This window comes from Phycodurus eques, chromosome 2, assembly GCF_024500275.1.
Source record: "Phycodurus eques isolate BA_2022a chromosome 2, UOR_Pequ_1.1, whole genome shotgun sequence".
Lineage (NCBI taxonomy): Eukaryota > Metazoa > Chordata > Actinopteri > Syngnathiformes > Syngnathidae > Phycodurus > Phycodurus eques.
Genome location: NC_084526.1, coordinates 21,509,796 through 21,524,189, shown reverse-complemented (window position 1 = coordinate 21,524,189; position 14,394 = coordinate 21,509,796). Strand labels below are relative to the sequence as shown.

Sequence of the window (14,394 nt, the reverse complement as noted above, 5' to 3'; positions counted from 1 at the left end):
AAAACTATTCTTCTTCTTCCTCACGCTTACATTTAAGAGCATTTCCACTTTTAAATTATATTTCTTGCACTGTACGTTTAGTAATTTTAGTTTATTTGTTTTTAAATGCTTCAAGCTGTCTTTTACTTTTATGTACTTTGTTTATGAAATGTCTTTTGATCTTTGTTTTAAAATGTTTTAAATCATTTAAAGCACATTTGAGTTACCTTGTGTATGAAATGCGCTATCCATCCACCCATCCATTTTCTTTACCGCTTATCCTCACTAGGGTCGCAGGCATGCTGGAGCCTATCCCAGGTAACTTCGGGAGAGAGGCAGGGTACAACCTGAACCGGTCGCCAGCCAATCACAGGGCACATAGAATCAAACAACCATTCGCACTCACATGCACACCTACGGGCAATGTTGAGTCTTCAATCAACCTACCACGCATGTTTTTGGGATGTGGGAGGAAACCGCAGTTCCCGGAGAAAACCCACCCAGGCACGGGGAGAACATGCAAACTCCACACTGGCAGGGACGGGATTTGAACCCCAGTCCTCAGAACTGTGAGGCAGATGTGCTAACCAGTCGTACACCGTGTCGGCTGAAATGCACTATATAAATAAATTTGCCTTGCCTAAACTAGTTTTTTTCTTTTTTTTTTTTTCCCCTGAGTGCAGCTTATCATTCTTACAACAACTGCCGACAAGAGGAGCGAGGGACTGGATTATAGCCTGTGAGCGTGTGGAGAGGGTTCAAACGATGTTTTAAAGAAGTCATCAAGTCACTTATTTGAGAGACTATTTCTTCGACTTGTTCGGGGCTGCTTTTTTGGTTAGCAACAATGTCCATTTGAGGGAGGTCTTTATTTTTCATATGATGCACCTGGCAACACGAAGATGTGCTGGTTATAGCACGTGAGCTTGTAACAAGTGTTCGAAAAATGTGCAAACCTACAAATGAGTTGTCTGAGAGACCGTATACATGCCTCAGTAGGGGCTGCTGGTTTGGTCAAGAACAGTGTCTATTGAGGGAGGCCTTTATTTGTTTAAAGTGGAGTATGCAGCCTGGCGAGACGTGAGCATGGTGAGGGTTCAAATCGTGTTACATGAAACAACACATGACCTGTCTATGGGCCTTGGTAGGTGCTGCTGTTTTTGTTAACAGCACAGTCAAGGTGATGGAGGAATTGACTTTTTATATGAAACAACCTGCAACACGAGGAGGCACGGGATGTAGCGTGTGAGTGTGTGGCGTGGGTTTAAACAATGTTTTAATGGAGTCAACAAACCACTTCTCAGAGAGACTGCTGAGGGGCCACAGTGACTATTTGAGGGGGCATTTATTTGTCTTATGATATACGAGGCACATTTATATATAGCTCGGCGAGGGTTCTAACAATGTTTTCAAGGTCCCATATTTGACTCTCTAACATAGCCGACTACACTACTGAATTTTAATGTTGATGATGATAGCGGTACTTGGAGAGTATGTTTTATAGGTGGTGTATTGGTGTAAAAGGTTTTAAAGGCTATTTAGACCTCCATAGAGTGACTAACATGGACTTAGTATAAAAGTCTCAATTTCATTAAAAAAAAACACTTTGGTTTTGTCATACGAGTGTCCAAAAAAGGCCCCTCTGACAGCTACTTCTGTTTGACACAGTTTTGTATCTGCTTTGTCCATATTTGGCTAAGACCGCTCCCTTTCTTCTGATTGGTTGCCTCCATGTAGAAGACCCAACCTTTACTACTTGTGAGAGTGTAAGTGTCATGTTGACCGCGCTGGCTCGGGAGCTGAGAGGTAGGCAGAGATCTTCGCTAGTGACGTAGATAAGCTCGAGAAATTCAAATGCAGAAAAGACGTCTTTCCCTCAGGAATGTGTGGATGATTTTAATTCATATTTCACGTTTACTGAGGCCCCATAGAGCCCATATTACATCCCAAATACTAGAAAAACTTGGCTTGGTAAAATATGACACCTTTAAAAGAGGGGATGAATCGCTTGTCTGAGAAACTGTTCATTTACCTCTGTGGGTGCTGTTGTTTTGGTTAGCAACATCATCTATTTGAGGAAGGCATTTATTGGTTTAAAGTGGATGACATAGGGACAAACAATATGTAAACTGAGTCAACAAAGGTTTTTTTAATGGGTCATGGTAGTTGCTGCTGTTTTGGTTAGCAACAGCCGCATTTAGCCAGTAACTCTTTAATGTCTGTGTATAAACCACAGCATTTATGACCTGAGCTAAATACACATTTTTTTTAATGAGTGAAAAAAATAATGCATCTATTTGAGGGAGGCGTTTATTCATCTTTATTGTACTATGGGAAGAGGGAGGTGCCTGACATAGCATGTTAGTGAGCGGCTGACGGAAGTAATGAAGCGTAAATTACACATCAGAGCATTTCCTAAACATGTCTGATGGCTCAGATATTCATAAGCGTGACAATGGGTTACTGAGAGTGGATCATGCCCCCAATGCCCACCGCCTCCTCTCTATTTAATTCTCTTCACTGTGTGTTGATTGAGTCAAAAAACAAACAGGCTTCTAAGATCAGCGTGCTGCCTTCAGGTTCACTCTTTGTACGTACACCCCAGACAAATGAGACGGTCAGTACAACAAAGGCAAAAATTATAATGGAAAAAAGAAAGAATAAAAAACAACAATATAAGCAGGGGAGCGGTAATAAATTGCTGCTGATAAGGAACGACAAAGAAAAAGTGACTCACAACTCGGCGAGTTGAAGGTGTTTGAAGAGCTGCCAGGACAGAGTGTAGAGAGGATTCTTTGACAGGTTTCTGCAAGGGAGAGAAGACACAGAGACAACAATGAGACAAATGGTGCATTCAAGGACAGTGGTCCTTGAACGCAACAAAAACAAAACAAAACAAAAATATGCCCAATGTAGTCATGCTTAGAGCGACAACCGGCTCCATTTTGGCAGGTTTCTACTTCCTATTTGTTTTTTTTTTTAATTCCTATTGGCTCCCTACAACTTGGTATTGACCAACTTTTTAGTGCTTGATTTCCCTTTGCACTGGCTGTATGTGACAGTTAATGTAAGGAGATTAGACCTACTAAGTTCATCTCTAAAGCTAAAAAAGTGTTCCGGGCAAACTTTTTGCAAACAAATGACTTATTTGGATCGTCTGTGACTAGAATTTGAGTCATCTGTTTGCGCCACTTGACAAAAACGAGCACTGAGTGAAAATGTAGACTGTTGTTAGTTTCTCACATAGGCCGCCACATGCTTGTCACTTGTCAACAAAAGGTCGAGTTTTAAATACGTGGGCTTTATCTTTTGCATTAGTGCTTGATTTCACTTTCCATTTGTATGATAGGTAATGTGAAAAATTTTATTGATCAATTTTGGTGATCAAAAAATTTAGTACAAGATGTGGACTGCTACATTAGCTTCTTGCACTTGCTGGTGACAACCTTTTGTAAACAAAGGAATTTAGCTTGTATGTTTTCTGACCAGCATTTCAGTCCATCTGTTAGTGCTGTTTGCCAACAAGGAGGAGTTAGTGATGTTAGCCTCTCACGCTTGCTAGCGACGAGCAATTATTTATGAACAAAAGGCCATATAGTAAACAGAAGGTTGTTACATATTGTATACATGTATTTTAATATTATTACAGTTGTGGTTGATTTTACTTAACACTTGTATGACAGTTACAAATCTTATTGGCCAGCTTTTTGTGAACAAGACGGCTATGATAGCTTCTCGCAATGGCCCCCGACTAGCTTGTTGATCTCAATGGGAACTGTTACCTTGGAAAGGGGGGGGGGAGACAGGCATCAGTTGTATTTCATATCGACTGATTTTGGAAGCTATGTTCTGTTTTTATTTCCTCACAATCCAATTGCACATTTGCTCTTTGGGGTCATTTTAATCGTTTTGCCTTGCTCTTGAATTACATTTCCACTCTTTTTCTCTCTTTTCATTTGCTGTATGATATCAATCTGCAACAAAAAAAAGGGCCGTCGGGGGGAATCGCATCTGCAGGCTTCCGGATTAGAGAATGGAAATAAGCACTATTGATAGAGAAGAGAGCAAACTGAGACAACTCAATAAAAGAAAGTTGAAGGCTTTTTAAGTGGAATAATTCAATCCGCTGAGATGCCTCAGGCCATGATGGGGAAAAAAAACAGAATTAGGAGGGGGAAAAAAGCAGAGCGACCAGTCATGGGAGTGCAATGTGTTTAAAAATGAATGTGGGGCATCTGTCCATGCGCTCGTCAAAATTGATGGCCTCTCGGAGAGAGCATTAGCGTTAGGTAATAAAGCGCAGCAACAAATCCCAATATTAGCCCAGATGGCAGCTCACAATTACACACGTGCAATTCAGAAATATAGCGAGGCACACAGATCCTGATTCTGGCAAAGTATGCCTCTAAACAAGTGACATTAGCTGCATCTTTGTGTTTTCTTTGGCATTTCTGCTCTACAGTCTTATACGGTTTGCGTCTGCTTCTGTGGTTCAAGTGCTCAAGTGGTTTTGCATCTTCTTTGGTTTGTGTCTTCCATGATTTGCGGCTTCTTCTACAAGTGGTGTCTTCTTCTGTGGTTCGTGCTTCTGCAGTTCACGTCTTCTTCTATGGCACAGGTCTTCTATGATTCACTTCTACAATATGGGTCTTCTACGCTCTCATTACTACTACAGTTCATGTCTTCTCATTCATGTCTTCTACGGCTCGTGTCTTCTATGGTTTATGTCTTCGGTTTGCATCTTCTACGGATTTGTAACTACTTCTTCGGTTCATGTCCCCTTCTACAGTTGTTGTCTTCTATGGTGTGCGGCTTCTTCTATGGTTTGTGTTTTCTATGGTTTGTGCCTTCTACGGTTTGTCTTCTTCTGTGGTTCACATCTATGGTTTGCGTTTTATAATCCATCCATCCATTCTCTATTCCGCTTATCCTCACTAGGGTCACGGGTAGGTTCTGAAATTACCACTTCCCAGGCACCAAATGCGAGTAAATTTACCGTTTGGCATGTACATCTCAGAGGACTATCCGCCACCTGAAAAGTAAATGTTTGTACCATGTTATTCATGTTTTTAGTCTTCGTTTCAGTGTTCAATCACATTGAATGGTAATGACCTATGGGGTCCCTCAAGGGTCAGTTCTTGGACGCCTTCTGTTAAGCCTGGAAATGCTACCTTTTGGTCACATTCTTCAGAACCTTAAAGTTGACTATCATAGCGATGCAGATAACACACAGTTATATCTAGCAGTGTCTCCAGATGACTACAGTTCAACTGAGGTGTTGTGTCACCGTCTAAAAATAAATAACTGGATGAGCTTAAACTTTCTTCAATTAAACCACAACAAAACTGAGACAATTGTTTTTGGGATTGCTGTTAGTAAATACCTGGAGTCCCTCTCTCTAAAAACCAAAGAACAAGTCCGAAACATGTACTGATAGATTCCAACCTGACTTTCAGCAGTCATATCAAATCACTTACTAAAACAGCCCTCTACCAGCTGAAGAACATATCCAGAGTGAAGGCTTGCATGTGCTAAGCGGACCAGGAACTCATCTATTCTTTTATCTCTAGTAGACTACTGTAATGGTCCTCTGACTGGACTTCCCCAAAAGAGCATTAAACAACTGTAGCTCATTCAGAATGCTGCAGCTCGGGGTCTGACCAGAAAAAAGAAGTCAGAACATATTACTCCATATCTAAAGTCTCTACACTGGATCCCAGTCAGCTTTAGAATAGATTTTAATGTTCTGCTACTAGTCTATAAATCATAACTGTTTTAGGTCCTGAATACATGAAATAAATACAAATCGAATATAAACCCAGTAGGGCTCTGAAATCTACAGACTCAGGTCAAATAGTGAAGCAGTCCAAAGCAAACATGGTGAAGCAGTATTTAGCTGTTATGCTGCACACAAATGGAATAAGTTGCCAACAGAAGTGACGTCATCCCCAAGTCTGAATGTTTTTAATTCCAGGATAAAATGTTTTTTTTTTCCCCCTCATGCTTTTTAGAGCATTTTCACTTTTAAATGATCTTTCTGGCACTGCACACTGTTTTTAATTGTATTTTTATTTTTCTTTGTTTTATAAGCTGTTTTCCCCCCTTTGTGCTTTCAATCATGTAAAGCAGATTGAGTTACCTTGTGTCTGAAATGCGCTATATAAATAAATTTGGCTTGCTTTAATTTTGGTGGATTTCACGCCTGTTCATCTGCTGTCTGCATGTAAATGAACTATGTACATGTAGTACACAAACATACATGCTTAACGTAAACAGATGCATATTTGTCAGACAGGCTAATTAAGTTGTGGGAACATGTCAAGATTTTTAGCAGGAGGTGAGCGGCCATGGCGACGCCCGTCCCTTGTGGCCTTCCACAGCACTTCCCTGCCAGACCCACCGCCGACCTGCCGAAGACAACAAAGGCGGGGGCAAACGAAGCGTATGCATGATCATTGTGCACAAATAACTTCCTCGATCAAACTCTTGTGGGGCGCGAGTCTGAACTAGGCATCGAAGGACACATCTATCAGACGCCGTGATATGGACCTATCAGAGCCAATTTTTCCATATTTAAATTAGGGAAGATGAGCGATGCAATCAGGGAGTATGAGACCACTAAGGCTAAAATGCTGTGGCACACGGACTGTGTCAGGAGCAAGAGCCACACTTTATGGACTGTGTGAAAGCCATTGGTGTCGTGAGGCCTATTTTAGGGGGGCTTCAGCCCCCCTAAAATGTTCTTAAGTCCCCCCTCAATGATTTGGGTGAAAAAAAGCTTTTTAAACCCAGAAAAATGACAAATAAGCTTTTGCAGTTTTGGGTTCCCCCCATAAAATAAAACAAAATAAAACAAGAACATTTAAAAATAGGAGAAATTTTGGTTATGAGCCAAAGTCATGTCATCAGCCTCTATATTGATCAGTTATTAATTAAATGTTAGCTGTATATATATTATATATTATATCTATATTTTATAATACCGTATTTTCTCATATATAATGCATTTCCCCCCCCCCCCCCCCCCCCCACACACACACAAAATTGTCAAAAGTCAATAGTGCGCATTATACATAGGTATAGGGGAAATGGAAAAAAAAAAACTGCCGCCATCTAGTAGTTATTAAAAAGCTGTACACTTTAATTCTAATGTGCCACTGCCACCTAGAGGTTATGGAAAAGGTGTAGCCTACACTTTCATTCCAATATGACGGGTACGTATGACTGCATACATGTACAGTTGTGGTCATAAGTTTACATACCCTAGCAGAATTTGTGAAATATTGTTTTTTGTTTTTTCCAACACGACTGACAACTGAACAACAACCATCATTAATTGCTTTCTGGTTATGTTTTGTTAAATGATAATGCTTTTCTGAAATGCTTGACAGTTTAATCTGAATCTCATTAACTTCAGATTAATTATTTGAAAAAATTAACAAAATACAGATAATACTTGTTGTTACATGTTACAATACATGTTTTGATCACATGGGTAGAGGCAAAATCATGCGTTGTAAAAATGTATTATACATAGGTAGAAGGGTTTTCGAGAATTTTTAGGTCTACTTTGGGGGTGCGTATTATACATGGGTGCGCATTATACATGATAAATTACGGTGCTATATTATAGATATAATATGTGTAAAATGATTTAATATTTTGGCCGGTAAATAATATGATTGACAAGCCAAAAAGTTAATTTTGGCTTGAGCCTATCCCAGCTGTCTTTCGGCGAGAGTCGGGGTACACCCTAAGGAGGCCGCCAGCCAATTGCAGGGTACCTATATTGCCAAAAGTATTCGCTCACCTAGCTTGACTCAGATATGAATTTAAGAGACATCCCATTCTTAATCCATAGTGTTTAATATGACATCAGTCCACCCTCTGCAATTATAACATCTTAAACTCTTCTGCAAAATCTTTCCACAAGGTTTAGGAGTGTGTTAATTGGAATTTATGACCATTTTTCCAAAAGCACATTTGTGACATTACACACTGATGTTGGACGAGAAGGCCTGGCTCTCAGTCTCTGTTCTAATTCATCCAAAAATGTTCCATAGAGTTCAGGTCATGATCTTGCAAGCCAAGTTCATCCACATCAAACTCTCTCATTTCTTCATGAACCTTAATTTGTGCACTGATGCACAGTCATGTTGGAACAGGAAGGGGCCATCTCCAAACTCCAATGTCCATATTTTGGACATTTCCAATTTGGAAATGTCCAAAATATTAGCCCCTGAGCTCCAGTGAAAGGAACTCTAAATGCTTCAGCATACGAAAAGAATTTGGACAGTCAAACAGTTTGGGGATTACCCTTTCCTGTTCCAACATGTCTGTGCACCAGTGCACAAAGCAATGTCCATAAACATATAGATGACAGAATTTGGTATGGATGAACTTGACTGGCCTGCACAGAGTCCTGGCCCTCAACACAATAAAGCACCTTTGGGTTGATTTTAAGTGGACAATGAGCCAGGCCGTCTCGTCCAACATCAGTGATTGACCTCACAAATATGCTCCAGGAAGAATGGGCAAAAATTCCCATAAATTCACTCCTAAACCTTGTTGAAAGCCTTCCCACAAGGGTTGATGCTGTTATAGCTGCAAAGGGTAGACCAACATCATATTACAACCCAAATTCCAATGAAGTTGGGACGTTGTCATAAACATAAGTAAAAACAGAATACAATGATTTGCAAATCATGTTAAACCTATATTTAATTGAATACACTACAAATACAAGATATTTAATGTTCATATTGATAAACGTTATTGTTTTTAGCAAATAATTATCAACTTAGAATTTTATGGCAGCAACACGTTCCAAAAAATATGGGACAGGTGACATAAAAGACTGAGAAAGTTGAGGAATGCTCATCAAACACTTGTTTGGAACATCCCACAGGTGAACAGGCTAATTGGGAACCGGTGGGTGCCATGATTGGGTATAAAAGGAGCTTCCTTGAATTGTTCAGTCATTCACAATCAAAGATGGGCCGAGGTTCACCTCTTTGTGAACAATTGTGTGAGAAAATTTCGAACAGTTTAAGGACAATGTTCCTCAATGTACAATTGCAAGGAATTTAGGGATTTCATCATCTACGGTCCATAATATCATCAAAAGGTTCAGAGAATCTGGAGAAATCACTGCATGTAAGCGCAAGGCCGAAAACCAACATTGAATGCCCGTGACCTTCGATCCCTCAGGCGGCACTACATCAAAAACCGACATCAATGTGTAAAGGATATCACCACCTGGGATCAGGAACACTTCAGAAAACCAATGTCAGTAAATAGTTCGGCGCTACATCCGTAAGTGCAACTTGAAACTCTAATATGGAAAGCAAAAAAAAAAAAAAAAACAACCAGAAATGCCGCCAGCTTCTCTGGGCCCGAGCTCATCTAAGATGGACTGATGAAAATAGGAAAAGTTTTCTGTGGTCCGACGAGTCCACATTTCAAATTGTTTTTGGATATTGTGGATGTCGTGTCCTCTGGGCCAAAGAGGAAAAGAACCATTCGGACTATTATGGACGCAAAGTTCAAAAGTCAGCATCTGTGATGGTATAGGGCTGTGTTAGTGCCAATGGCATGGGTAACTTACACATCTGTGAAGGCACCATTAATCCTGAAAGGTACATATAGGTTTTGGAGAAAAATATCCTGCCATCCAAGCAATGTCTTTTTCACGGACGTCCCTGCTTATTTCAGCAAGACAATGCCAAACCACATTCTGCATGTGTTACAACAGCGTGGCTTCGTAGTAAAAGAGTGCGGGTACTAGACTGGCCTGTCAGCACTCCAGACCTGTCTCCCATTGAAAATGTGTGGCGCATTATGAAGCATAAAATACGACAACGGAGACCCCGGACTATTGAACAGCTGAAGCTGTACATCAAGCAAGAATGGGAAAGAATTCCACCTACAAAGCTTCAACAATTAGTGTCCTCAGTTCCCAAACGTTTATTGATTGTTGTTAAAAGAAAAGGTGATGTAACACAGTGATAAACATGACCCTGTCCCAGCTTTTTTGGAACGTGTTGCAGCCATAAAATTATAAGTTAATGATTATTTGCTAAAAACAATAAAGTTTATCAGTTTGAACATTAAATATCTTGTCTTTGTAGTGTATTCAATTAAATATAGGTCGAACTTGATTTGCAAATAATTGTAATCTGTTTTTATTTATGTTTAACACAATGTCCCAACTTAATTGGAATTGGGGTTGTAAACCATAAGGATTTAGAATGGGATATCACTTAAAATCATATGTGACTCAAGGCAGGTGAGGCAATATAGTGTATATACAAACAATCATTCACATCTATGGACAATTTAGAGTCTTCAATAACCTACCGTGCATGTTTTTAGAATGTGGCAGGAAACCAAAGTACCCGGAGAAAACCCACACAGGCACGGGGAGAACATGCAAACTCCACACAGGAACGCTGGAGCCTGGAATTGAACCCACGACCTCTGAACTGCGAGGTGGATATGCTAACCAGTTGTCCTCCATGTTGCAATTCTTATAATGTTTGCACATTTTTCTTCTATGGTTCTGTTGGCACTTCTACCATTTGTGTCTTCTACGGTTTACACCTTCTTCAACAGTGGCATTTTCTTGGGGTTAGTGTGTTCTCCAGTTTGCTTCTTCTACAGTTTACGTTTTTTATTGTTTACGACATCTTCTGCAGTTTACGACTGCTACAGTTTGCGTCTTCTTCACTGCTATGCTACCTTTCCCCCCTAGCGGATAGACTGCATGTAACAGTCTACCTCTTGTTAGCATTTTTTTTTTTAAATAAATAAAAACTAGTAAACCACACATTGTTGGTATAAAATTTCAACAAAAATGTCAGCTTCCTCAGGATGGAAAAAAAAACATCCTTTTCAAGACTGACATGCATGATATTTTAAAGTAAGCCATGTTTTTGGGGAATTCTGTGCAAATAGATTAAAGGTCTGAAATCATTTGGGAATATTGCAAACCAACCAATAATATTTTGTTTTTAACATCTCTACGGCGACAAAAGAGCACTATCATATTGCAATAGCGTGCTAACCGTGTTTCTTCCGCTGCTGAATGTCAACACAGGAGTCAAGACACCAGGTAACTGCCATTCTACGTTAATTAGCCCAGGCTGTGGAAGCGGGCGGCACGTCCCGGCGGAACAGTTGCCAAACAGAATTATTAAAGCGATGCGGTTGGAAGCATGTGTGCAACCAGCAGGTTGAGTTGAGCATTCACTTTGTGGGACCCCAACACTGTCATCAATATTAACACCTAGCTGCAGCTGTTGGTATTACTCAGGTTTTTATTTTAACACCAACCTCTCGTGAAAATGTTATGCTTCTCTTAAATTACTACAGTGAAACCCCGCCTAATTGCGGTTCGCTATTAAGCAATTCAACTTCAGTATTTACTATTTGTATATACTGTCCTCAGCTATTTACTGAAAAACTTGCATATTTTGCTTTGCTTGTGCTCTTTCTGTAATGGCCAAAGATGCAACAAGATGTGGCCAAAACCCTGGCTAACAGGAAAGTAGCAATTGGTGTTAAGGAAATATGTCGAAGTTATACATTTTAACTGTTCTAAGGTTTTTTTGTACAACCCCAATTCCAATGAATTTGGGACGTTGTGTTAAACATAAATAAAAACCGAATACAATGATTTGCAAATCATGTTCAACCTATATTTAATTGAATACACTACAAAGAAATTATATTTAATGTTCAAACTGATAAACTTTATTGTTTTCAGCAAATAATCATTAACTTAGAATTATATGGCTGCAACACGTTGCAAAAAAGCTGGGATAGGTGGCAAAAAAGACTGAGAAAGTTGAGGAATGGTCATCAAACACCTGTTTGGAACATCCGACAGGTGAACAGGCTAATTGGGAACGGGTGGGTGCCATGATTGGGTATAAAAGGAGCTTCCCCGAATTGCTCAAGCAAAGATGGGCCTAAAACCAACATTTAATGCCCGTGACCTTCGATCCCTCAGGCGGCACTGCATCAAAAACAGACATCAATGTGTAAAGGATATCACCACATGGGCTCAGGAACACTTCAGAAAACCAATGTCACTAAATACAGTTCGGCGCTACATCCGTATATGAAACTTAAAACTCTACTATGCAAAGCAAAAGCCATTTATCAACAACACCCAGAAACGCCGCCGGCTTCTCTGGGCCCGAGCCCATCTAAGATGGACTGATGCAAAGTGGAAAAGTGTTCTGTGGTACAATGAGTCCACATTTCAAATTGTTTTTGGAAATTGCGGACGTCGTGTCCTACGGGCCAAAGAGGAAAAGAACCATCCGGACTGTTATGGACGCAAAGTTCAAAAGCCAGCATCTGTGATGGTACGGGGCTGTGTTAGTGCTAATGGCTTGGGTAACTTACACATCTGTGAAGGCACCATTAATGCTGAAAGTTACATACAGGTTTTGGAGAAACATATACTGCCATCCAAGTCTTCTTCATGAACGCCTCTGCTTATTTCAGCAAGACTATCTCAAACCACATTCTGCACGTGTTAAAACAGCGTGGCTTCGTAGTAAAAGAGTGCGGGTACTAGACTGGCCGGCCTGCAGTCCAGACCTGTCTCCCATTGAAAATGTCTGGCGGATTATGAAGCGTAAAATACAACAACGGAGACCCCGGACTGTTGAACAGCTGAAGCTGTACATCAAGCAAGAATAGGAAAGAATTCCACATACAAAGTTTCAACAATTCGTGTCCTTAGTTCCCAAACCTTTATTGAATGTTGTTAAAAGAAAAGGTGATGGAAGCGCGGTACACCAGCCTCTCAAAATATCCTCCTCTTTTATTTTCACCCATGTCACCTCTTCTGTGGGGATGTGAGTCGACAACTGTCATATCCGCTAATTTTCTATTAGTGGGCGAACAATTCGACGCTTGGTGAATTCACAATGACAGCAAGACCCCACATTGAATGATCCAAACAGGAGTGTGCAGGAGGGTATCGCCAATCAGCAATCAGAGAAAAGCTGTCAAACATATTTAAATTGAGAAGGTGAGCGATCCAATCAGAGCAAAGCTTATTTAAATGTTGCATATTCCATTCTGAGAAATCCGGCTACCTCAAATGCCAGGCGAAAAAGACCAAGTTGAATAGCTTAAAAAAGAACATCCTGGGCATTTTCAACCCAAATTATGTCGCAAACCCGATAAGGGAAAGATTAGAGAAAAATGAAAAAAATAACTATGACATGGGACCTTTAACAGTAATGTATGATGAATTGATGAATTAAAAATTATATTAAAGTGATTTGGGATTGCAGTTTGTGTTATATTTGCAGTTGAAACTACTAATATATGCAATTCTCAACATTTTGCGGGGGCATCAATTATTCACAGTTCTTCGCTATTCCCGTTAGGGCAAAGCCCTATCCCTGGGGAATGGTGAAGCTTTACCGTACTGTCATTTTGTGTGACCACGTCACTGTTTTTTGTAAATAGATACTGTAGATTACCGTGGTAATTTTCTCTATTAAATAATGAGTGTCCTCTTTTGCTGCCGGAGCACTTGTCCTATGTCACCTCCCGTCTTTTGCCGTTCTGGCGGGGCTAACAAATCTGACGCTGATTTGTTTATATATTTACTAATTCACTTCGACCCGCTGCCTCCACCCCCCTCAGTTACTCCCCCCCAATCCAATTTCAGATGACATTTCCTGTGGAGATGCGAAGGATGACCTTTGAAAACAGCATGCTTCCTGACAGAGACGTGAAGAAGGAGGAGGGCTAAAAAAAAATTTAAAATAAATAAATAAAATGCAGCACTTTACGCATGGGTATGTGCCTGAGGAGGTGAACGGCTCGTCCGCTAATTGAAATTGTACACAGACAACTAGTGGACCGCTTACATGTCAGCCGTAATTCGTAATTGTTTGCGACATCGTTAATTACAGTAGTTCACGTCTGGTTCGTAGCGTTGTTAAGACAACTGATAAACATCTATTCGTAGATAAGTAATAGTCATAGAGATGAAAAGGTGTAACGGTAGTAATGACTACAGAAGATGTGAACTGCAGAGAAAGGCGCAAATCATTGAGGACATGCAACACAGGAAAAAACACAAACCGTAGAAACATGAACTGTAAAAAAGTCACAAAACATCTAAGAAGAAGACAAAGTGAAAAATACAAACTGTAGAAAAACGTGAAAACCTGGAAGCTGCATACCGTACAAGAAGATGCAAAGAACAGAAGAAACGAATTGCAGACTATGGGACACAGGAGACAAAAACCATGGAAAATGATGCAAATGATAGTGATTACTTTGCAATTGAACGCATGTCCTGACTGCTGGTCTTCCAAAAATGGCTTCACTCATAAGAACAGCATTATGGTTACATTCACAGTATTTACTTAAGAGAGA

General features: G+C 40.2%; 1 protein-coding gene across 1 annotated transcript in view; it reads right to left on the bottom strand.

Moving 5' to 3' along the window:
• Positions 1–14,394, bottom strand: part of ntrk3b (neurotrophic tyrosine kinase, receptor, type 3b) — a 342,714-nt gene that overhangs the window by 208,510 nt on the left and 119,810 nt on the right. The window contains exon 4 of the mRNA XM_061669747.1: positions 2,717–2,785. Coding sequence (XP_061525731.1) covers positions 2,717–2,785 — 69 coding nt within the window. The remainder of the gene's footprint in view (positions 1–2,716; positions 2,786–14,394) is intronic.